At 52.2% G+C, this 24,561-nt stretch overlaps 1 protein-coding gene across 1 annotated transcript in view; it reads left to right on the forward strand.

The window, feature by feature from the left end:
- COL16A1 (collagen type XVI alpha 1 chain) overlaps window positions 1–19,335 on the forward strand; it is a 45,897-nt gene extending 26,562 nt beyond the window's left edge. Inside the window, exons 43-71 of the mRNA XM_049775154.1 lie at window positions 58–111; window positions 253–285; window positions 2,476–2,592; window positions 2,676–2,717; window positions 2,810–2,893; window positions 3,556–3,600; window positions 4,489–4,533; window positions 6,021–6,074; window positions 6,501–6,554; window positions 7,057–7,110; window positions 8,307–8,351; window positions 8,461–8,514; window positions 8,675–8,710; window positions 8,951–9,013; window positions 10,843–10,914; window positions 11,047–11,100; window positions 11,727–11,771; window positions 11,978–12,022; window positions 12,234–12,287; window positions 12,565–12,618; window positions 13,865–13,915; window positions 14,216–14,305; window positions 15,429–15,464; window positions 15,686–15,730; window positions 16,565–16,753; window positions 17,078–17,144; window positions 18,058–18,234; window positions 18,408–18,485; window positions 18,961–19,335. Of these exons, the coding sequence (XP_049631111.1) occupies window positions 58–111; window positions 253–285; window positions 2,476–2,592; window positions 2,676–2,717; window positions 2,810–2,893; window positions 3,556–3,600; window positions 4,489–4,533; window positions 6,021–6,074; window positions 6,501–6,554; window positions 7,057–7,110; window positions 8,307–8,351; window positions 8,461–8,514; window positions 8,675–8,710; window positions 8,951–9,013; window positions 10,843–10,914; window positions 11,047–11,100; window positions 11,727–11,771; window positions 11,978–12,022; window positions 12,234–12,287; window positions 12,565–12,618; window positions 13,865–13,915; window positions 14,216–14,305; window positions 15,429–15,464; window positions 15,686–15,730; window positions 16,565–16,753; window positions 17,078–17,144; window positions 18,058–18,234; window positions 18,408–18,485; window positions 18,961–19,163 (2,040 nt within the window). The 3' untranslated portion in view covers window positions 19,164–19,335. The remainder of the gene's footprint in view (window positions 1–57; window positions 112–252; window positions 286–2,475; window positions 2,593–2,675; window positions 2,718–2,809; window positions 2,894–3,555; window positions 3,601–4,488; window positions 4,534–6,020; window positions 6,075–6,500; window positions 6,555–7,056; window positions 7,111–8,306; window positions 8,352–8,460; window positions 8,515–8,674; window positions 8,711–8,950; window positions 9,014–10,842; window positions 10,915–11,046; window positions 11,101–11,726; window positions 11,772–11,977; window positions 12,023–12,233; window positions 12,288–12,564; window positions 12,619–13,864; window positions 13,916–14,215; window positions 14,306–15,428; window positions 15,465–15,685; window positions 15,731–16,564; window positions 16,754–17,077; window positions 17,145–18,057; window positions 18,235–18,407; window positions 18,486–18,960) is intronic.
- The last annotated feature ends 5,226 nt before the right edge of the window (window positions 19,336–24,561 follow it).

Below are 24,561 nucleotides of genomic sequence, written 5' to 3' on the forward strand. Positions count from 1 at the left end.
GAATGGAGGAGGGACCCCCCTCAGAGGGCCTACTAACATGTCTCTTTGTGGTTGCAGGGTGTGCCTGGGCACAATGGTCTTCCGGGACAGCCAGGAGTGGGAGCGGAGCTGGTAGGTATCAGCCTGGCTTCGTGTCTGCCCATATACCCACACACCTGCAAGACACGATACTATAGACGCCATGGTGATCTCTCTGGGTAGCATGTGGCTTCCCAGGTCTGCCCTGGCTCTTATCCCTCCTGTCTCTTGCAGGAATCCTTACCCACTGAGTGGCGGCTCATCAAGGTAAGAGAGAGGGTATGGATGGGGGTGCTTCAGGGGTTCTCTATGGGGAAGCATCGGTCAGAACTCATGTCTAAGGAGCTTGGCAACTGTTGTTTGCAACTGCTGAGAGAAGGCTGGAGAGTTCCTTGGATGCTGGACCCAGGGGTGGATGCTGTTGGCCCTCAGGAGCCACAGCCTTTCCTAGGCAAGATCCAGAAGCTTTCTGCATAGTGAAGGAAGGGTGAAAGGGCGAATATAGCTTGAGGAAGATAGCATGCCTGTGAGGAGGGGGTGGGAAATCTGGAAAGAGACATTGGAGAGGCAATTCTAGTGGAACAGGAAAGGGGTCTTGGGGCCTCAGGGAGATGCAGGTGAGCCTCTAGAGATGAGACATGGGCTCTCCTCAATCAGCACCCTTAGGGCGTTCCTCAGGGGCCTCCAGGTCCTCTCTGTCACTCTTTCTTTTTTTTTTTTTTTTGTGGCTTTTTTTGGGTCACACCCGGCAGTGCTCAGGGGTTACTCCTGGCTCCATGCTCAGAAATTGCTCCTGGCAGGCACGGGGGACCATATGGGACGCCGAGTTTCGAACCGATGACTTTCTGCATGAAAGGCAAACACCTTACCTCCATGCTATCTCTTCGGCCCTTCTGTCACTCTTTCTAATAGTTGTTCAGTGCCTGAGACCTCCCACCACATTAAACAGGGACAGGGTGGTGGTGATGGGGCCTCCCAATCCTCTCCTTAGCATCCTATGGCAGAGTTAGCACCTTCATCCCATCAGCAATTATAGACGGGAATATGGAATGTGTGTGTGCGTGCGTGTGTGTTTAGTCAGTTTCAAGTCCTGACCATGGCAGATGGTTCTGTCACCCCAAATGAAGGATTTGATTCTCTGTCATTTTATTTGTTTGGAGACCACTCTCGGCAATGCTCAGGGTTTATTCCTGACTCTGAACTCAGAAATGACTCCTAGCAGTGCTTGGGGACCATATGGGGTGCCAGGGATTGACACAGGTCTACCATATACAAGGCAGTGACCTCCCCAGTGTATTATTGCTCCAGCCCCTGGGTCATTTTGTTTGATGACTACTTCACCAACTGTTCTGAGGAGGCCCAAAGCAAGGATAAAATGATCGGTAGAGGCCTCAGATGTGCTGGCCAGCCCAGCCTCCACAAGCCAGAGGAACCCTGGTACTGCAGAGAGGGCACCCAAGTAGGTCCTAGAGCAGGGTCTGGTCCCTGCCTTCTCCTACCTCAGCCAGCTGTACTCTGTAGACATCAGCTGTCTCCTCCCACAAGGCTGCTGAGTTTCCAACCACTCTGTACTGTCAGGGCTGAATGAATGACCAGGCACAGGTGAGCCAAGTGAGGGGGAGCTCTAGCCATGGTGCTTTGTGGTGAACATGGAAGTAAGGACCAGTGGAGGGATCTGATGACACCCCACTGAGCCCTAGATGGTCTCCAGGCTTCCTGAATTCTATAAAAATTGTTCTTTTTGTAGCAGTTGTGCTCCTAGTGTCCTTCAGGCTCTGAGGGGCCTGTGACCCAAATAAGTTAAAACCCCTGAGACTTTCAGTTGAAGCAATAGTACAGTGAGTACGGCTCTTGTCTTGCACACAGTAGACCTGGCACTCCATATGTCCCCAGAGCAACCACCAGGAGTGATTCCTGAGTGAAGAGCCAAGTATAACCCTTGAGCATTGGTTGATGTGGTCCCCAAACAAATAAACAAAAAAGAAGAGTGAGAGTTTCTTATGAGAAGACTGTGAGACCTGGGCCTGTGGGGGAAAGATGGGCAGACCCTGCTCATTACTGCTGCACAGACCTGGGCACCTGCAGCTGCCCTCTTGCCCCTTTGCTCCTTAAGCGGTCAGTCAGAAAGCGGCATTTGGAGAGGCCTCAACTTCATCCCGGTGGCATGTCCTCACAGTGGGTACAGATGCAGGCACAGCCGGGACAGATGGTCCCCTCCACGGGCCCTCCGCCTCCTCCCACACGCCTGTCTGCAAAGTGGCTTTGGCTGGGCCCCTCAGTGCTTCTTCCTGGAGGAAACTCAAAGCCAGTTGTGGGATTGGATCCCCTGAGGTTGGAGCAAAGCTGCTGGAGTGGCTCCCAACGTGGCTGGGACCCAGAGCGTGTGGGTGGATGCTGGCTAGGCCCTTCCAGGCCTTCTCTGACCCAGACCCTACACTGTTCCCTTTTTCTTCTCAGACCATTTGCGGGGACTGTGCCCAGAGCCAGACAGCTCACCCAGTGGCACTCCTGGAAAAAGGACAGAAGGGAGACCAGGGTATTCCTGGAGTGCCAGGTTTTGACAACTGTGCTCAGGTAGGAGACTGAGGCTGGGGGTGGTTGCAATACAGGGCCAGCACCTGGCAGCCTCACCTGATAGAGCCTGTCATTCCCCATAGTGCTTCACTGAGCAGGAGCGCCCAAGGGCCGAGGAGGCCCGGGTGAGTGAACTGCATTTTCTCTCTGCCCTCAGCCTCCCTGGGAGCACCCTGGGGCTCAGCCTCCTTTTCTCTGTCTCTTCATCCCATTTCAGGGAGACAGCGATGGAGATCCGGGCTGTGCTGGGAGCCCAGGCCTGCCTGGTCCCCCGGGCCTGCCAGGCCAACGGGGAGAAGAGGTAAGCTCAGGGCAGGGTCGCAGGGCCTGGGGTTTCCAGATTAACTGGCCCTCAATTCCCAGGTGAGGTTTCTTTCCTATTAAATAGACTCTTGGGCCTCTTCAGGAGCTGCTGTGTCTTGAGTGACTTCAGGTGCCTCAGAGATCTGGGTTCACCCTGATCCCCTCCTACTCTGACCACATCTGCCATGCTACTCCCCAACCCCCAGCCTCCTTTCTGCTCTGGGTCCCTGAGATGTTCTTCTTTTATAGGCCCATTAATTCTCTGCCTGCAGCCCTTCTCCAGGACCTGTCCGGCTCTTCCCTGCTTCAGGGAAACTGCTGAGTCTTTCTCCAAAACAGAATCCTGCATCCCACACCCTTGAGCCACACCCCTGTCCTACTGTGTACTTCCTTCATTCCTGAGCATTCTGAGCTCCTCTCTTTCTTTATTTCTTCCTTTCCCTCCCTCCCCTGGGAGACAGTGTCAGAAGTCTGTGTCTTATCTGTGCGCAGGTGCCCTCCTTGAATGTAGGTGATGGAATAGCTCAGAAATAGGCTCGACCCTAGCTCATGGCCTTTGGTGTCATGACACTTGGTGTCAGTGACCCTTGCTGGACCTGGCTATGTGGGTATCAGGGAGGGCCCAAGCCCTTAATCCAATTACTTTGACTTCCTTTGCAGGGTCCACCTGGCATGAGGGGATCCCCGGGTCCTCCAGGCCCTATTGTAAGTATCTGGCTGCCCACAATCTCCCTAGTGCTCCATGTTCTCCTCCTGCCTTGTCTCCAGAAAGCAGAGCAGGGTGGGTTGAGAACCACTCTATGCTTGCCCTCTCTTTCTCAACTAGGAGTCCTTCAGGACTGGATTCCCCCATGGGTTTCTCTGGAACTGACCTGTCACATCCCACTTTCTGTGAGCCTGCTTCCTTCTGAGCTCTCCTTATTCTCAACTCTCCTACATTTTGCACCAGGGACCCAGGTGCCCTGGGCAGGGAGACTAAGACTGCATCCAACTCATGGTCTTAATAGCCTGGAATGCATGTAGCAACCTGGCTAGCTACACTCCATCCCAGCACACCAACTGAGCTACCCTCTATGACTTTAAAGGTTCTCATGGTTAGGGTGAGTGCCAACCCTGGAGTCCTTCATAGCATGGACATGGAAGGAAAATAGAATGACTAGAAAAGTCTGGGAGTACAGATCTTTCCTTTTTTGGGGGGAGAGAGACAGATACACACAGAGATAGAGAACAGAGACTTCTGGGCATCATCTTAGAATCTACTGGGACATAAGGAGGCCAAGACAGAGGCCCAAGGGACCAACCCAAAGCCATGCCTCCCATACTGCTGGATAGTGATCCCCTTAGGTCCTGGAGACTTTGGAAGGGCTGTTGGGCCCAGGAGGGCCCATTGGACTGTTTCTCATCTCTGCTACTAGCCAAGTGAATCTTCTGGGGCTGAGGCCAGATATCTCTGGGCCAAGACTTTCCCCGAGTCTCTTTCCTGGCCGCCTTGACAATTCCCAATGTGCCTTCCTTCCTTCTCAGGACCTTCGGTCCCCTGCGCCCCAGTGCGACTATGTTTGTGAGATGTGACCTGCCTGTTTTTCCCCCCAGGGCCCCCCAGGTTTTCCTGGTGCTGTTGGCTCCCCCGGATTGCCTGTAAGAACCCAGTGCTGCTCCACCCGCTCCCTGCCAGCGGCTCTCTGTGGCTTTTGCTTGCCTCCTCCTCCATGTTTGTCCTTGTCCTCTGCAGGCAGGGTAGCTAACGACACACATAGCACACAGGGCACACACATGCACATTGGTTCCCTGAGCCCACCCAGCAGCGTGGACATCCCCCAAGGCTGACTTCTCATTTCTCCCTCCTTCCGCTGGCTTCCCCCCATTTTCTCTTCGTGCACCCCCTCCATTTCCCTCTCTCCCACAATCCCACGTCACTCCCCCTAAATCTCCCGAGCTATTTTACCTTCTTATTTTAAGCCGATGCCTGCAGGGGCCTCTTTATTTCTCCCTTCTCACTTCTGCCTCCTGCTTCTCCCACCTTTGGTGTTGACTGAAGATTTGCTGAAAGTAGTGCTTGGGGCCCTGCCAGGCACCTGGCACTGAGCCCGGCAGAGATGCCAGAGCTTCAGGGCTGCACAGTGCAGGCTGGCACAGGTTTGCTGCCCTGCTGCTTGACAGGGTAGCCCAGCAGCACCCCAGGATGGCTAAGCGGCCGTGTGCCCCTTCTTAGAGGAACTCTTGGGCTGCCTCTTCCTCCCTGCCTCCCTGGCTCCAGCCGAAGGGGCACTCACTCTGGGCGCCAGGCAGAGGCCTGCTCCTTCTATTAGGTGTCGTTCATTGCCCTGCCTCCGTCATCCCTATTGTCCCCGTCGTCCTCGTCGCCATGGTGTGCTCAGTGCTCCTTGTCCTCACTGTTGCTTCCCCCCTGGGCCACAGAAACTAACTTCCTGGCCCCAGCCTGGGCTCCACTCCTCCCAGGCCTGGGCATGGTGGTATGGGAAGCAGGGCCCCGCCTTGTCACAGCTCCATCTGTCCCCATGTCCTTATCCTGGCCGGACCTTGTCTGTTTCTGCTTGCTTGGGTGAGGGGCCATCTGTCTGTCTGGCCATCTGTCCTGTGTGGTGGAAGGTCTGGGCCCTGTGTTGAGGGCACATGGGTATGGGGGACAGCAACCCTTGCAATAGAGCAACCACCAAAGCCAGAGTATGGGGCAGGTGGGATGTGGGGACTCTGACTTTGACTCTACCCCATAACCCTTTCCACCACTTTTCTCAAGTGGTGGGGACTGTGTGTGGAGTTATCCTTGAGGTGTTCCCTCTGTCCCTCAGAGAAGGTGTATGGGCCAAGTGGGCTAAGCAGGTAAGTGCTGAGTGTCCTGTGATACTGTGAGACGGACCATCATGCCAGAGAAGTGGTGCCAGACAGTTGCTGTCAGGGAATCCACAGGGTGTCAACCTCTTATGAAGTCCCCCAGCCACTTGCCCAAGTTCCCCCTACGATACCCCCTGGATCCAGCAGGAAGGTGCTCCTGAGCAGCCCCGTGGCTGCCTCCTGAGGACACTGTGTGGATCTAGCAGCTCCCACAGGGGACAGGCTGGGGCTATCATGAGCTGCTTGAAGGCCTCATAAGTTTTCTCTCCCAGGGTCTTCAAGGAGAGAGAGGCCTCAGGGGCCTGACAGGAGAGAAAGGAGAACTGGTAAGAAAATGTGTGGTGCAGGAGAGATGAGCTGGAGGCCCAAGGAGGGCAGATGAGTGGACGGGGGGTGGGAAGGCCATCTCCATGTGAAGAGTGGGCTCTGTTGGAAACCTGGCACCCCTCAGCCCATTCCTTCTCTCCTCCCTCTCAGGGTCCAAGGCTAATGTTGGGCCTACATCAGTGCCCCACTGCTCCCCGGGATCTGGGCTCTTCCTTTTCCAGCAGTTCTCAGTAACCCTAGCCCTTCCCCATCTCCGGAGGCTCTGTTTTTTTTTCTGGTTCAGCTTCTACCTTCAGCCCACTCTGGGTGGTGGTTAGGTGGGGCCTGCTGGACAGTTCCCACTTTGGCTGCCCAGGAAGGAAGATGAAAAATGTTGAGATGGGTGGCCTTCCCATTTCCTTTTTTTTTTTTTTTTTTTTGGGCAGGGTCGTCCTGGACAGCCTGGCTACCCAGGTGCTATGGGCCCCCCCGGATTGCCTGTGAGTAGGGGCTGCTGGCTAGGGTGGGGTTAGGGGAAACCTGGGGTGGTTAGGGCAAGACTAGGTTTGGGCGTTCTCCATCCAAACAACCGACACACACACACACACACACACACACACACACACACACACAGCAGAGGCCCTGCATAGAGTGGCTGGGCTGCCCTCTCTGCTTTGGGGGTCCTTGTTGCTATTGCATGTCGAGTGCTTTTGGAGGCTTTTGGAGCACCCTGAGAAGCTCAGACAGGGTGACTGAGATCCACCTCCTGGGGAGCGTTGGAAGAGTTGGGGGGACAGTACAGAATTGTCACCCTACTTAGAAGCTCCCAGTTTCCATTGAGGGCTACAGTGGCGGGGGAGGTGGGAAGTGGTGGCAGCCCTTCTCTCTGGCCTCCCCCTGGGATCCTGGGTGCCAGTGTGAACCCCAGCTGCAGACTCTTCCCACACTCCTTTCTAGCAAGGAGACCTACAAGCTGCTCATTCCTCTCTTCCTCCTCACCAGGGCACTAAGGGCGAACGCGGCTACATGGGTCCCTCGGGGGAGAAGGGAGAATCGGTGAGTCTTGGGTGGCTCCCAGCCTGGAGCAGCATCCCAATCTGTGAGAGGGCTGCTCTGGCTGCTTTCTTGTCCCTGGGCACTCCAGCTGTGTCTTGGACCCTCGCAGGGAACTGGCATATGCAGCTTCTTACAGGAGAATCCCAGGTTCCCAGATACATGTTGGTCTGCTGCCAGAAGCAGAACAAAGGGCTGGAGTTGGCTGGCAGGAGAACCTCCACCCCTGTGAAAACCAGTGGGTGGGGTGAGATGAGAGCCAGGTCTGGGCCCCACACTCAACTCTCCTCTGTCTTGTGCTGGAAGAAGAGCCCCTGCCCCCTATATGCCTGGCCTGTGCTCAGGAGGGAGCTGTGAGCAGATGGGTTTGCTGAGGCCTACCCAGGGTCCTGAAGTTAGTCAGTGAGTGAGCTGGCGGGAACCTGGACTAGAACCTGAGCCCTTAGTGGCAAACCTCCCCTATATTAGCCTGACCTCCCTGCTCACTCCCGGAAGGGAGCCTTGGTGGGTGGGAGACAAACCCCTCTTGTACCACAAGTCTCTTGTGGGACTGCTGGGTGCCAACCAGACCGCTCTGGGGCTTTTGGGAGAGCAGTGCAGATGTCTGGCCCACTTCCGTCATGGAGCTCCCTTAGGGGGAGGCAGAGAGAAGGGGAAGATGAAGCTGGAAGGCAGAGTGGGGTGAGCTGAGACCTGGATAGGACAGGGAAGACAGGGGGGTCTCTACTGGGGGATTTTAGAGGGAAAGGCCATGGGTGTGAGCTTTAAAATTTCAATAAACCCAGAAGGGGCAGACAAATGGGGAGGGGGACACCCTAAAGAGGACAATGGTACAGGCAGCAGGACTGGCTGTGCTCTTGAGTTTGGGGAATAGAGGTCAAATGAGTGAGGTTGGATTTCAGAAAGGAAGAGAGAAAGGAGAAGGCAGGCCATCTGCCATCTTGCAGGATGCCTCCCCAGCTCAGCTGGAAGGTGTGTACTCGCTCTGAGGGCAGGGAGACAGTGAGGGGTGGCAGCAGGTGGCATTAGAGTGGAGCTGTATTGGAGGAAGAGCAGTGGGTGGTGTAACTGACCACAGCAGAGGAGGCTGGTTGAGGGGTAGAGGCTTGACTAGGCTGAGGAAGGTGCCACTGCTGACCTCACCCTGGCTCTAGCAAGAGGCACTGTGACCATGGCTGCTCCTGCTCCTGTGTCTCTAGGGTGCTCCTGGATCTGAAGGCCTGCCAGGACCCCCCGGCCCAGCGGTGAGTGAAGGTGGGGCCAGGGGAAGTGGGCAGAGGGAGACTAAATCTGCTCCTGCCTGGAGAGGACAAAGAAATTGGGGTCCAGCTCTGCTGTTATCTGCATTGACAGGGTCCCCGAGGAGAGCGAGGACTGCAAGGGAACTCTGGTGAGAAGGGGGACCAGGTAAGTGACAGGGGCCTGGCGGCTGTCCTTTCCCAGCTCTAACTTGTCAGTGCCCGCATTCTTGAGCCAAAACTAAGTCCTTGTGCCTAGAGCATTGTTCCCTCAGCATACCAGGAAGGGCACTGGTATATAGCATCCTTCCCCTTGCTTCTCCCCACAGGGATTCCAAGGGCAGCCTGGCTTCCCAGGGCCACCGGTGAGTGAGCACATGGGCCAGCTCAGTGTGACATGTTCGGTTTGGGGCAGGGGGCCAGGATGGACGGGCATAGCAGCCTGGGTGGCCCAGCTGGGAGCAGAAGTTGAGGGGCAGGGCTGCCTGGGTGGGCCCTGTGTGGGCTGCCAGCTCCTGGAGATTATGTGGGGGTCACAGGAAGGTTTCCACGAGAGTGCCTCCACCAGCCCTGCTCTTATCCTGTCTGTTCCTTTGTTGATATAGGGTCCCCCCGGATTCCCAGGCAAAGCTGGAGCACCAGGCCCACCTGGCCCCCAAGCAGAGAAGGTGAGCAGAACCCTAAATTGGGCACCCTTGTAAGACCTGAGCCACACAGCACCCAAGCCCCTTCTTCACCCAATCATCAGACTTTCCAGAAATTCAAAGACTGATTCAATAATGAATCCAGGGTACAGAGAAACCCCCAGAATGGACCCTGGTCCTGGGCCAGACAGAACTGTAGGCTCCTCAGACTGGTATTTGGGGCCCAGCAGTCCCAGTGCCCCCCCGAGTTTGGAGGTGAAGGAGGAGGCAGAGGGATGTAATGAGGTGTGGGGTTATCCTAGGTACTAGCTCCAGCTCCTCTAGTGAAAATGTGAGGAATGAGAGCAAGTGGGGAACATAGCAGACTGGACCCCCAGGAGCCCCAAGCCCTATAGTCTTCTGGGTCTAATTACCGTGGGAAAAGCAACTACTTAGGGTAACTTGGATAACCCCAAAAGGACAGGCATGGCCTGTGGCTGGAGTTAGAGTGGGGGCAGCAGGAGCCCTCCGGGGAGACCCCAGCTCTCTGCTAGCTCTGCTTTGATGTGGGGGTGGAGCTCCCGGGCTCAGTTCAATTCTGGATTCTCCTAAATATTGGGGGGCTGGTGGAAAGAGCCCCAAGATTATCTTCTGAGCTTGGGGTGGGGTCATGGTTTGGAGATAGAGACGAGAACTGTAGCACCATGGGGCTCTCTGTCCTTTGCTGGTCACAGCACAGCCCCTGAGGATCGATGGCTCCTACCAAGGGTTTTGTCTTACTCTCCAGCTTCAGAGTCCTGAGAGGCCAGGGGCAGCACAGTGGTGCCCAGAGTGGGAAGCACAGCTGAGAAGTCCCTCCCAGACTCCCGGGGTCCGCCCCCAGAGCCTTTTGTGTCACCTCCTGCCTTCTCTGTTGCACCCTCTACTGGCCCATGCTGGGACTGCCTGCTCTCCTTAGTCCTGCCATTGCCGGGTACCCCAAACCTCTGGTTCTGGGTGTGCAGCCCAACTCCCTCTGGGAAGGACGTTTTCCAGGACTGTGCTGGCCCCTACTGGTAGCTGGCAGTACTGCAGCACCGCCCACTTCCCCTCCCCCACTTTGTGGGTCTCTAACTGGGTCCCTCCAGCTTGCCCTTCCCCAACAGGGGATGGGGAACGCTGTCTGCACTCACCCCTGCAAGCCTTCAGATTGGAACCCACAGGCTTGCTGCTGTCCCTGCTTTGCGCCTTCCATAGGGCACCCTAAAACCGCAGCTGTTAGCATTTGTATTTATACAAAAGCTCACGTGTGTAGAAGACAGAGTGAATCTGACTAAAGCCAGGTGTCTTGGACCCCCTGCCCTCCTGCACTGAGGCTCCTCCAGAAGCTGCTGACCTTTTGGATGTGTCCAGCCCCTCTCGAGCTTACTCCATACACCCCTGCACACCTTTGCTCTGGCCCTGGATGCTCCCTGGCTTTTCCCCTCTCTGCCCGCTCCTTTTTAGAGCTAAGTACTTGGTGGCCATGACCATGGCCTGCTGCAGAGTTTCCCAGATTCCCTTAACCAGTCTGGCCCATGACCCTCCCTGGACAGGAAGATCCCTGAGCCCTCAAGGTGCTTATGTGGAAACAATCAGTCCCATCATCCCTGAGCCGAGTCACTACACTGAATAGTCTCCACCCTGGCTTCACTCTGGTTTGGGGGCACACTGCAGATAAAGACAGAGCCAGCCAGGAGGAAGGGGAACATGCCCACTTAGTCCAGGATAGAATGTCTTGCTGTATGGACAGAGCCAGCTGTTCTGACTGGCAACAGTCCGTAGAACCTGGGGCCCACGGCCTGTTGGGGGAGGCAGGGGAGCTCTGTTAACCTTGGAGGGGGGATTATTTCCAGGGCAGTGAAGGGATCCGAGGCCCCTCTGGCATGCCTGGCTCTCCTGGGCCCCCAGGCCCTCCTGGAATTCAGGTAAGTGTTTCTTTTAACCTGCCTGGCATGGTAGTGGATAATTGGGTGTGGCGAACAGGGTGGAGGGGTACTGTGCGCATCCCTCACCTAGGTGCTGGCACAGCTATGGGAAATGCCTTTTCCTATCCCCAGGGCCCCGCTGGTCTGGATGGTCTGGATGGGAAGGACGGCAAGCCTGGTCTGAGGGTGAGATACTGGGCCCAGAGGGTCCTACCCCTATTCCCCAGGTCCTTTGTCTTCTCTAAGAGCCCAAGTTGAGGAAACCTTGATGAAGAGGCCTATCGCGGGTGCCACACTTTTTTTTTGCTGCTCTGCCTCTCACCAAATGTACCCTCAGGACCCAGGGACCCTGACTTCTCAGCTACCCTCAGCACCTTACAAGCTGGATGATCTGAGTCTCATCAAAGGGAGGAGAGAAAAGGATTTCTGTTCAGAAATTTAAGCAACTAAAGAATTAACAGGGCTTCAGTGGGTGCATGGGCTTCATGTTTTGCTGTTCTAGTCTGTGGCAGCCCTCGGTCCTCTCGCCAGTCTTTGAGCCTAGTGTTGCTGGGGAATCTGGGGCTCATGGCAAGCTCCAGAGCATCATGATCAACCCACCCCAGTTCCCCAAAAATGGAAAGCAGAGGCGTGGAGAGACCTGGCTTCATGCAAAAGCAGCTCTTGAGAGACCAGACCCAGCTGTAATTCTTCCCCCTCCTCCCTGACACTCCTTCTGTCCTGAAGTCCTGGGCCAGAGAAGGCAGGGTTAGGGGACAGCACAGAACTGGGCACTAGGTGACAAAGCTCATGCTGCATGTCTCTTCCCCTAGGGGGACCCTGGTCCTGCTGGCCCTCCTGGACTCATGGGTCCCCCGGTAAGTTGAACTGCAGGAAGGGTCTAGGGACTGGGAGAGCCTTGGTGGAGGAGGAGTAGGTGCAGGCTCTGCCTTGGGCAAGGGGGAGCTTAGGAGGGTCTGAGGGTCTCTTTGGTTGGGGTTCTACTTTCTCTGATGAAGAGGAGTGGGAAGAGGCCTCTGGGGTGGAGGCAATGGGTATAGCAGCTTCTTGCTTTCTCTTTCAGGGATTCAAAGGGAAAACGGGACATCCTGGCCTACCAGGACCCAAGGTAAGGCCCTGGGGACTCCTGCAACCCCTGAGGCATGACCCAAGTACATGCCACCTGACCCTCCTGTTCACATCACCTGGAGTCACGTGTCCAGCATGCTAGTCAGGGCTTTACTATCAGTCAGCCTGAGAACATCAGGGTCTCTCTCTCTCTCTTACTCTCTCTCTCACTCTCTCCCCTCTCCCCATTTTTCTCTATCTCTCTGCCTCAGGGTGACTGTGGAAAGCCAGGTCCCCCTGGCAGCAGTGGCAGGCCTGGATCAGAGGTGAGCCCAGGGTGTGCATACCTCTGGCTGGGTATGGGAGGGTGTTGGGTCTGTAAAGTGGCCTTTCTCTCCACCAAGGAGAAAGACCACAACTTGCTCCTTTCCGGGAAGTTTGCCTATACCTCACATCACCCCTCTTTTTTGGGCTTGTGAGCTGCTCACTGACTTAGAAATGCTGGGCGTGGCTTCTCGGCTGGAGGGTGTTTTCTGAGACTCCTCTGAGCCTGAGTTTTTTCTCTCATGGATGTGGGGCTAATATGTCTGTTTCTGACCACAGGGTGAGCCTGGTGCCATGGGACCCCAGGGAAGACCCGGACCACCTGGCCATGCTGTGAGTGAAACTATCATCTCTGCCTCTCTGGGAAGTGGGGTCCCCTTGGAGTTGAAGAGGAGTGGCCTCAGGAGCAGGTCTCCACTGGTCTCGGCTTTCTGCCATTTTCTTCTTTTCTGGGCAGATTTGTATTTGCTTATCCCAAAACAAAAGATCATTCAGTTATTAGGCACATAATTATGGGGCATCTGATACATGCAGGTTTCTGTTCCAGTTTGGGGTGATGTCATGTAAGAGTGTGAGCAACAAAAGCCCCCGACACCAGGGCTTGAGTGTGGCAATAGCAGATGAGCACAAAAAGAGAAGGCAGGCAGTGACGTGAGTCTCTGAGAAGGACTGGCTCTAAATGGGCCTTTACTGGACAAGTAGCATTTGAGTTGTTCTAGCAGCCTTTGATCAGAGCCTGGGCAAGGATGGCTGGTGTGGAGTTAGAGGGGAGATATGTATGTTTGGGGAACCCAAGACTCAAGGTGCTGAAATAAAGTTCAAGGAGGGTGTAAGTGGGATGGGGGAAGGCCAAGTTAGTGAGGGTGCATGCGAATGGATAGAAGAGGGGGCCTGGAGGTGGGTGGGGGGCCAGAGTTAGTGATTGGAGGCTGTTTGGCAGTAAGGGGATAGGAAGCATGGACTGAAAGGAGAGGATTTGGCAGTGACTGGAAGGGCCTATGGGAGGAACCCAGCACTGCCCTGCCTTGTGGGTAATGCAGTTAGCCCAGTAGGTGAGTGGACTGCATAGTTACTGCAGCAGGGCAGCCGATGGTATTTATTAAGCAGTAATGGTTTCCTTTTCTTCACTCACCAGCCATGCCCACTGCTTCTTGTAGCCCTCTGGTGGCTTGCTGGACAACTCCCAGGAAACTTTTAAAATGTTTACAATAATTCATGACTGATAAAAGGGACTCTCTTGTTCTCATCACTATTTTTATGTACCTCTTGTGGTAGTGGTAGCCAGGATAGGGGGCCAGGTCTGGTGCCGAACCCCTCACACTCCAAATTGCTTTCCTTAAAGAAGCTAAGTCTCCCTCACCTCTGTCCCTCTAGTCAGCACCAGTGCTGGATAGACCTGCCCCCAGAAGCTGGAGATGAGGAGCATAGAGTCTATGCCTCTAGAACCTTCCATTTAGAAGTGGGGTGTGTATGAAAGGGGCCTGTGCCCCTAGTAGGCTGAGAACAGATCTGGGCCCTCACCACCTCTGGGAGCCCTCTCTGGAGCCTCTGTCCTCCCACTCACCCAGATTATTTTTAGGGGCCACCAGGACCTCCGGGCCAGCCAGGCCCCGCAGGAATCTCTGCTGCGGTGAGTGACACACTCCTAGTTCTCTATACAGAGGCCACGGGTGGGATGTGGAGAACATTTGGTCCCCTTCCTGTCCTGGCATCAGCCCCTCAGCTTCCATGGGTCAGTGCAGGCCCTGTCCAAGTCCCAACAGCACCACCTCCCCCAGGTGAAAGTGGGGACAGAGAGCCTGGTCTCTGTTCCCTGTCTGGAGGCCAGCTTGCCTCTCGGTGTGTGTGTGTGTGTGTGTGTGTGTGTGTGTGTGTGTGTGTGTGTTTTCCTTCCTCAGTTCTCCCCTCTTACAACCCTCCCTTTCTCTAGGGCCTGAAAGGAGACAGAGGAATCCCTGGAGAGAGGGGCCTTTCAGGCATCCCAGGCCAGCCTGGTCCACCTGGACACCCCGGTCCGCCGGTAAGACCCCACCTTATGATCCATGCCTATCCTAAGTGAAGGCTAATGGATCTTTTCAGTCATGCTTAGCATTGCAGTTGGGTATGAAATGGGCAGAAGGGTCATGAGCTTGGAATATGGCTGCAAGAAGTGGTACTGAGAAGCCTGTTGGGCAGCAGACAAACACCATAGACCCAGAGGCCCAGCTCCCACCACATTCAACTTTACCCTTACCTGCCTGTCACCAGCCGGCTGCACACTGTCCAGTGGCTCTCCCAGCCATTCAGAAACCTGACGCGTTCTCCCTGACATTTAACAGACGAGCCGTGGCATTTTGGTCACTGACAAGTGCTGAACATTTGTCTTCTAATCTGTCCCGCAGCCCTAGTTAGTAGAACTGACAGTCCATATTTACTAGACGAGGGAAATAAAGCTCAGTAAGGTGAGGTAGGTTGCTGAGAGCCACACAGCCATGAGCTGGAAGCCTGTTCCATAGCAGTGTCTTTAGTAGTCACCTCATGGTCCTTCTATTTGTAAAGGAAAACATCTATACCCAACTCCGGTGGAAGAGAGTGGGGGCATGTTTAGCGGGGCATGCACTCAGGAGCATTAGCTCCCCAGGCAGGCCTGGTCCCCAAACCTGACTTTATTTCACGGCAGCACTGACAACTGGTGGTGGTCTGGTTAGGGGTAACGATTAGCCCCTCTGCCTTAAGGACTCAGTCTTCCTCTTCTCACCCAGAGCCCTGGGACAGGAGCTCCCCTGTCTTTCCCTTTCTGCTGTGCTTGGCAGCCTCCAGGGGCCCTTAGTCACAGATCCTTTTCTGCCAGAACCTGTAGTGGGTCTGGCCAGAGCTCGATATGTAGGCCCCCACCCAGTACAGGCTCACAGCTGATATCTTCATTCCACAACACTCCAGAGGGACTGTTACCCTGCCTGACAAGGCAGGCACCTCTGTTGTTCCCTTTAAGCTTAGGGATGTCAGTGTGGGACCCAGGGACCAGACTAGAGCAAGCTCCAGAGTATTAGGGGATGGGTGGAGAATTGGGAAGGGACTGGTGGTGTCTGGTTTCGAGGGTGTGCCTGTGGTAGACACCAAGCTGCCTTGACCTCTTTATGTCCTCATCATTCTCTCCTCCTCAGGGTGAACCTGGTACAGATGGTGCAGCTGGCAAAGAGGTACCGCATATGGGGTTCCCCCTTTTCCATGGGTAACACAGGAAGCTAATGTTTTGGGAGAATTGGGGTCTGGGATGTGGATGAGGATCAGAGTGAACCTTGGTTTTCTGACAACCACCCAGTTGGGCATGGCCGGGACAGGGACTACACTAGTGGGAGATGGTTCTTGATTGCACCTGCCCCTTAGACATATTTGATCCCTGACTTTTTATTTCCTGCAGGGACCCCCTGGAAAACAGGGAATCTATGGGCCACCCGGACCAAAGGTGAGCAGACACTAGCTGGGTGTACACAGAGCTGTTTCTGGACTGATGAGCTATGGCAGCATAGTAGCTGACTAGATTTCAGAGATGGCAAGGAGAAGTAGAGATCCAGTGGGCAGGAACCGAATGGGAGAATATGGAGCAACCTTGACTCCAAAATCTCATGGGGTCCTCAGCCTTGGATCAAAGGATGGAAAGTTGCCATTCCCTCATTTCCTCATCCAGGAAAGATCTAGACACACTTGCCTGCATCCCAGGCCCCAGTGCCTGGCTCAGTACACAGAGCATCCAAAACCATGGGTGCTCACTTAGCGAGGACACTCAGAGGTGTGACTTCCACAGATGAGCCTACATTCAAAGGTCAGAGGGAGAAAGTGTCTGCTCAGCCAGGGAACCAGGGAGACTACACAGAGTAGAAGTAGTAGCCAGGGCCCACATCCTGAGTGCTCCTGAAGGAGCACCACCAGAATTTCTTTCTTATTATAATCTCCAAAGAAGTTTGTTAGTGTGAGTAAAAACTTATTCTTGAATTATTATAAAAACTTCCTTAACATGGAAGTATATCAGTGGCTATACCTTATAACCAATATTTGCAATGGAATGAGAAGTTTTATTGCTAGTCCTCCTTGTATTAAAAACAACTTGTATTTATTGCCACCAGAATAGCCACATAGGAAGAAACACTTTGGGAATTATCTTTTAAAAGGCCTGTTCTGATGGGGAATGCTGGGAGTATGAAGGGAAATGGGGAGGAAGGAACAGAGGACTGAACATCATGAGGCTAAGCTGGTGGCAGTTCTGGAAAGTCCTGAACTCAGGAGCTTCCTGTGCTTGCAGGGTGACCCAGGACCTTTGGGACAGAAGGGCCAAGCTGGAGAGAAGGGACGAGCTGGCATGCCTGGTGGTCCAGGCAAGAGTGGCTCCATGGGGCCTGTTGGCCCTCCAGGTCCTGCAGGAGAGAGAGGCCATCCTGGATCTCCAGGGCCTGCAGGAAGCCCCGGATTGCCTGGGGTGCCTGGTTCCATGGTAAGGGTAAAGGGGCAGCTGACAGCCATGGGCACTGTTCCAAAGAGCACATGGACTATTCTAGAAGCTCTTGTTGACCCTTTGTAGGAAAGGGCATCCTAATGTATGTGTGGTTCCTAATTGGGGGTGGGGTGGGGAGAACAACAAAATTGGGGGGTACTCTTCCTAGAGCAATGCTCTGAGGCACTAGATTGTGTGAAGAATCAGTGGGTTCTCTTGGGATCTTTGCCTCTTCCCGATCCTTCCTTTTCATCAAGTTCTTTCCAGGGGGAGAGCACCAGGCTTGGAAGTCTAATTGAGATAGGTTTTCTACTCTTTCCTCAGGGAGACACGGTGAATTATGATGAAATCAAGAGGTTCATCAGACAAGAGATCATTAAAATGTTTGATGGTAATTGGCTGGGTGACAGAGGGTGCGAAATGGCCCTCCCAGCACTCCTCCGCCCTGCTCTAGACTCTGTTTCCTTAAGCTCAGTAGCAGCTCAGTAGATGCCCATCACCCGCAGACATGCACACACATCTTCCCTGTCTCTTGCTTCCTTCTGAGAGATTGTGTTCCTGCCTGTGCTCCTGAGCCCCCACTGGAGCCAGGGAGACAGACGAGAAAATTGACACCACTTATGCCTGTGTGCAGTGAGCAGCAGAGGGGCTGGTGATCAGTGGCTATGATGTGCTGCTGTGCACTTGTTGGATTTTTTTTCTTCCTGGTGGATTATATCTGGCACCGAGATGCAAGGGAGGGACCAACTAGATAGTACAGTGGAATAGGCTGCTTACCTTGCATGTGGCCAACTTGAGTTTGATCTCTTGGTATCCCTTATGGTATCCCAAGCCCACCAGAAGTAATTCCTAAGTAAAGAACTAGGAGTAAGTCCTGAGCTTTGCCAGCTGTGGCCCAAAAACAAAATGCAAAGAGCAAGAGAGAGGAAGAGATAGAGAGAGAGAAGGAGGGAGGGAGGGAGGTAGGGAGGTAGGGAGAGAGATAGAGAAGGAGGGAGATAGATGTGAGGGACTAGGAAAACATAAGCCTGGTCCAGTTACCCTACCTGGTGTCCACCCTACCAGGAAGTCCACCCTACCTGCCCAGCAGAGAGAGGCTTCATTTCAAAGCCTGGTGAATCCCTTTTGAGAGGGACAGAAGCTTGAGAGACAGGCCTTAACTAGAGTGATGTGGAGATCCCCAGGAGAACGACCTAGGCCCTGCAAAAGCATCTACTCCTGATTCTGTGCCCAGTGAGGCTCTCTGGAGTGAGGGAGGCGATTCTCTGAGTACAGGGCTCTGACCGCCTTGTCCTTTCCCACAGAGAGGATGGCTTACTACACCTCCAGGATGCAGTTCCCTGTGGAGATATCTGCAGCTCCTGGGAGGCCAGGACCCCCAGGAAAGGATGGTTCTCCAGGCCGGCCAGGTGCTCCAGGATCACCTGGGCTCCCAGGGCAGATTGGCAGAGAAGGACGGCAAGGCTTGCCAGGGATGAGAGGTAGCTCTGCTTTCCTAGTCCCCGGGTGCACACGGAACTGCAGGAAAGGGTGGGAGGATGACATGCACACATTGCATGAGATCTCTTGATAACCTCCAGGTGGGTTCCAGGTCATCACACTGGAACATCACCTCCTGCTCTGGGGAGGACTAACTGACTTTGTTTTATCCCAGGATTTCCTGGTATCAAAGGTGAAAAGGGGGACATTGGTGTTGGTATTGCAGGAGAAAATGGTCTCCCTGGCCCCCCAGGTAAGGAGAAGCAGGCAACTGAGACCATATTCTTTGGGGTTCTCCCACTGAATGCTATAGGCCTATTGACCCCCTTCCATAATAGGGGTACCAAGGACTGTGAGCTTTAGTTATCAAGGAAGTCATTTAAACCCGGCTGGGTGACCTGAGAGTTATGAAAGGTTGGTGACTGCTTATTTTCCCACATGTCCTCTCTGCACTTGTGTTCTCAGTCACCTTATGAGTGAACATGATCTTTCCCATGGGATGGAGTTAGGGTCTCAGTGAGCGGTGCATTCAAAAGCCCTGGGACCCAGCTCATGGAAATTCATGTCAAACTGCTCAGAAGTAAACTTAACATCATGTCTTCATGTCATGACATGGTCATCTGCAGGATGCTCATCAGATGTGGGGGCTTCTTTGACATGACCTGAATTTCTTCTTTCCTTGTGACACGGGTCTTCTGATTTTCCTTCTCTGACTCTTCACTTCCTAGGGCCTCAGGGTCCCCCTGGCTATGGCAAGATGGGTGCCACTGGACCCATGGGCCAGCAAGGCATTCCTGGCATCCCTGGCCCCCCAGGCCCTGCAGGGCAGCCAGGCAAGGCTGGACACTGTAACCCCTCTGACTGCTTCGGGGCCATGCCAATGGAGCAGCAGTACCCACCCATGAAAAACATGAAGGGGCCTTTTGGCTGAACTCACCATTGCTGTCATATGAAGGACTCCACTGGGACTGAGAGGCTTAACTTGCAGAATTTTGTCATGGGTTGTGAATGTTTTGTTTTTCAAATGCTGTTAATATTTTTTTATCAATAAATAAACAAAACTCCCTGTGATCCCACTCCAGTGGGGTTTCTCTGGTGCTCCAGCTGCATCTCCCTGTTATTCTGCTGTTGTCATTGGGTCCCAGGACAAAACAGGGTTTTGCTCCCATGGTCTCTGGTCCATTAGTACTGTTGTGTACTGATGTTTCATTAGGGTTCCCCCAGCTCGGCTCTCCTCCCCAGTTGTTTGAATCCTCCTTAGGACCTTTGGATCTGGTATCCTGCCCTTCATGCCACATTTCTCAAGTAAAAAAGGGGCAGTGCTCAGCCTCTTCATTTGAATAATCCAAAAGCAGGCATGAAGGGTCCAGAGCTACAGCAGGTAGGGTTCTTGCTTTGCAATTGCACTGGTCAGCCTGGCTTCAATTCTCAGCATGGTCCCATGAGCCCTTCTAGGAGTGACCTTTGAGAGCCATCGCATGATGGCCCAAAAACCAAAACCAACAACCACAATCAAACCAAAACAAAACAAAAAGACAGATGTAAAGAGCCCTTTTCCAGTTCATAAAGGTTTCTTTCTGCTTGGTTCCTTAAAGAAATTGATGTGTAGTTCCCACACACCTCGCCCTCTTTAAGCAAAACCCAAAGCTAATCCAGGTCATACCTTGGGAGACAGCACTCAGTACAGAGATGTGCTCATCTGCCTGCAAGTGCTTAGTCTCTTGCTGCTCCAGTTATTCTGTGATTAGGAAGCTGTACATACAGGAGCAGGAGAGACTGAAGCCCAGTCTAGCTAGACTGGGGAATGCTTCTTGGGAAATGAGATGGAACCTCCTGCCCACACCAATGTATGATCCTGTCCCCAGTTCTCTTGAAATACAAATGGCATCTTTTGTTATTAATTTGTTGGTTTGAGGGCCACACCCACCTATGCTCAGGACTTACTCCTGAATCTACTCAGGGATCACTCCTGGTGATCTCGGGGAACTCGGTGATCTCGGTGGGCTCGGGGAACCAACCAGGGTGCTGGGGATTGAACCCATGTAGGCTGCATGCAAGGTAAGTGACCTACCCACTGTACTATCTCCATTTTGTTAACTGAACATATGTGTTTTTGGTATTTTCCAGCTCAGATCACATTTGTACAGGAAGTGGGTAAGGGCAAGAAGTATCGAATCCAAGTACACAGTCCACAAACGGGTTTAGTGGTCACTTTGCTGTATCCTCCATATATGAAAAGGATTAGACAACAAATTAACTATTATAGAAACATTCTGCCCTGAGCTGTTTTCTCTACTTTTCAGATCTCTTGTCCTAATGGGCTGGTTGCCCTGGGAGAAAGCAAGGGGCACATCTACAGGGACTTTCAGAGAGGCTCTGTACTGGCCCGGGTTTCTGGAAAGCTTATTCAAGTTGGATAAACTTCAAAGGGATCTTTGAGCAGACTCAGAAATGTATGCAGAGTCCAGATGCTTATCCAAACTGCCTGAAGCCTTCAAACTGGCTGTCAAATCACTCCAGAGCTGGTCTTTCCAGCACCATTCTAAAAATTCTCTACACTGGTTGGGCCCTAATTAGCTACACTCCAACCTGGGGGTGACTGTATAACCGCAGCCCTATTTCATTCCTACTAGGAATATGTCAAAGACCAGAGGAATGGGAAGGGAGGGAAATGGCTGACTTGAGCATGGCCCAGCATCTTGTAGGATAATTTCATTTAATTTTTTAAATTATTTTTATTTAGATACTGAAATTACAAAGTTTTTCAGAATTGGGTTTCAGGCATACAATGTTTCAACATTAATCCCTTCACCAGTGTCTGCTTTCCTCCACCAGTCACCCCCTTTGCCTTCCACCCACCAGTCTTAAAGGCTAATTTTAGATGAAGGAAAAGTCAATTTCACTTAATATCTTACCAGCAATTCTCAGCTCACACTAGCTCTAATAGGACATTCAAAAGCAAACACATCATCTTTTCATTGAAGTGGCAGCTGATTTTGGACAGTGGTGGAAGACAGATGTTAAAGTGTTCCCATTGGAAAGCCAGCTTCTTCTCTCAGCCTCATCTGTGAAGTACTAACTGATGATGATGGACATCATGATAAGGAGCATGTTGGCAGGTGTAGAAAGAGAGAGAAGGAAGGACCAGCTGTTGAACTGAGCAAGTCGGCTGTGAAGGCCAGAGAGCCAAATTGCTCTGAGGAAACATCAAACTCATCCCCTTTGAGAACCATGGGGGAGAGTCAATTCTTACAAAGTAAATGATGCTTCTTCACTTTTCTTCCTGAGTCAAATTCATGCTACTCTTAGGGGACTCTACGACAGGCTAAGTTTAAGCTTTCATGATTTCAGTACTTGTCTCCCTGGAGTTTGAAATTGCTGTATTTTCCTGGACCATGAAGAACCAGATGGGAAGCAGAATTTTATAGTCACTTTTGTTACTGTGGTCAGCAAAAAAAAAAAAAAAAAAATTTCACAGATTTTGCTTCTAAATTTCAGAGCTGGGTAAGCTGGAGAGAAAGGAAGGATGGGCACACTCCTTCTACTCCTCCTAGACAGCTTTCCCATTCAACTTCCCTGCTCTCCCTTCTTTATTTCTTAGTCTACGCCGGGCTTTTAAGGCAACCTACAGATCCTTCAGAAACTTCAGGGCAAAGTCTAACTTCATGGCTCCATTTCCTTTTTCTACTTTGTGCCAGAAACTGTACTAGGCTCTGGGGATTCAGAAGCCAACTAGGCAGCTATTGTCACTGGCCCCATCGTGCCTATAGGGAGAGCAGAGAGTTAAATAAGCAATCACAATAAAGTGGAATAATGGGGCAGTACCAGGCACCCAAAAAGCACAGGGGAAAGCACCTAACCTTGCCCAGACAAAAATGTAGGCAGAGGGAAGACTTATGCCAATGTCCAGAGAAGACTGAATATAGCTAACAGAGGGGCAGGAGAGGATGCAGTATGGCTGACATGAGAACTTGAGCAGAGAAAACGCTGATAAGGAAGCAAGAAACTTTGGAGGGGGTGTGTTGTTTGGGGCTCACTGATGTCACAGAAAAGAATGAGTTGGAGGGAATTTAATTTGAGAAATGCTCAGGTCTGTCAGATGGAGAAAAGGTTTCTGCATGTTTATCTGCAGAGAAAAATCCTAAATTCTGTGCCTTGTAGAATTTAAATCTTCCTTTTTAGAGACTAATGTTTTCCTTATCACTGGGATTCATCACAATCTATTTAGATTCTTTACGGGTGGTCTATTTGTCCCTTATCCCTTTATTCAACAGATCTTTTTTTGTTGCCCTGAATAGTTTAAGGGAATAGAATCTATCAATGTATATTCCATGTGATCCGATTATGGGGGAGTTAGCCAAGTTTCGCGTCTGCTGTTCTCATTGTTCTGGTGGTTCTGTAGAAATCTGCAGATCACCCTCTGATCCACAGAATCCGACTGGAATTTAAATTCAGGGTCATTAGAATCAAAGAGAAGTAATTTCATAATAGTTAAGGTGTGTTTGATATTTCTTCTCAGTAAACAATTGTGAAACATGGTCCTTAGCCAAGATAGCTGGGAGAACTGGAAAGTCCTGGGGAGGTGAAAGGTCCAAGGGGAAAGGACCTTTCAGGAGGGAGCTCTGCCTCACCTCTACTGGGTAAACCAAAGGCCTTCTGTGAACTCAGGTAAGAGTTGCATGCTGTACAGAGATCTGAAATCCGAGAACCTCCTTTGGTGAAAGTAGAAACAATAAAAGGAATTCCCCCTATCCCCACCCTCATCTGCCTCAGGTAGTTGAGGTTTTGGAATTAGCTGATTGTTTTGCAGTCTTTGGAAGATCTCATCTCCCTTGGATCTGGTCCCTGAAACAAACACACCTGCACCTGCTGCAGATCCTCAGGGGGTGCAGCCTTGGAAGTGGCCTTGGCTGGTTTTTGTCTGCCTGAGAGAGGATGTGGATGACCTTGGCCCCACATCACACAAACATCCAACACAGTTTTCCTAAGAGGCTGGGAGGGTGGAATTCTCACAGGACTTTAATTCTCAGCTGTTCAAGCAGAGTGTGGCATGGTGAGAACTCAAAGGCTGATGGTGATGGACTAAAATGAGGGTCACATTACTCCTACTTTCAGGGCAGCTGTCACTTTTCTCTCTTCCATCAAACACCCCTTCAACCCAAGCTGCAGGGTTGCTTATAATTTCAAGACTTAAATCTTCCAATTTCACTTTGTGGTGGTGGTTGTGATGCGGTAAGGGGTGGGAGGTTTACAAAAGGGCAGGAGGTGACCTAGATAAGAAGTACTAAATACTGAGTTGATAAAAGAAGGAAGATTTAGATCTGAATACTAACTTCACCACTTATCTTCTGCCAGCAGGGAAGTAATTTTCCCTCTCAGTCTTAGCAACTCATTATATAAGTGAGGCAGAACATTGTACTTAGTCCAATGTTGGGCATTGAATGAAAGCATTCAGTCCAGGATGGGAACAACACCAACGCTTATTGAGCTCATGCCAGTCATCGTTCTAGGTGCTGAGACATAGGGACATATAAAGTTAGAGCAGTTCTGCAACACACATGCAAGCTATAAAGAGAACAGTTAAAGTAGTTATAAGTATTATTTAAAAATAAGACATTGAGGGGCCAGAGCAGTGGCACAGCGGTAGGGTGTTTGCCTTGCACGTGGCTAACCTAGGATGGACCGTGGTTCAATCCCCCAGCGTCCCATATGGTCCCCCAAGCCAGGGGCGATTCCTGAGCACAGAGCTAGGAGTAACCCCTAAGCATTACTGGGTGTGAACCCAAAAACCAAAGGTAAAAATAAAGACATTGATGGGGACTGGAGCGATAACACAAAGGGTAGGGTGGTTGCCTTGTACTCAGCTGACCCAGATTCAATCCCTGGCATTCCACATGGTCCCCAACAGTGATTCCTGTGTGAAAAGCCAGGAGTAACACCTCAGCATAGCTGAATGTGGCCTAAACCAATAAATAAATACATAAATATGAGACAATAATGTAATAGATGGCTAGAATGTGAGGGTGGGCAAAATGGTGGTTTTTATTTAAATTTCTTATTGTTTTCTGGGCCACACCTGGTGATGCTCAGGTGTTACTCCTGGCTCTGCGCTCAGAAATCACTCCTGGCTTGGGGGACCATATGGGACTCTGGGGGATTGAACCGTGATCAGTCCTAGCTAGCATGTGAAAGACAGATGCCTTATGCCCTGCGCCACCACTCCGGCCCTGCAAAATGCTGTTTTAATTTGGTGGGATTTCTTTTCTTTTCTTTTTTTTCGGGCCACACCCGTTTGATGCTCAGGGGTTACTCCTGGCTAAGCGCTCAGA

The sequence above is a fragment of the Suncus etruscus genome, chromosome 6 (genome assembly GCF_024139225.1).
Source record: "Suncus etruscus isolate mSunEtr1 chromosome 6, mSunEtr1.pri.cur, whole genome shotgun sequence".
Classification (NCBI taxonomy): Eukaryota; Metazoa; Chordata; class Mammalia; order Eulipotyphla; family Soricidae; genus Suncus; species Suncus etruscus.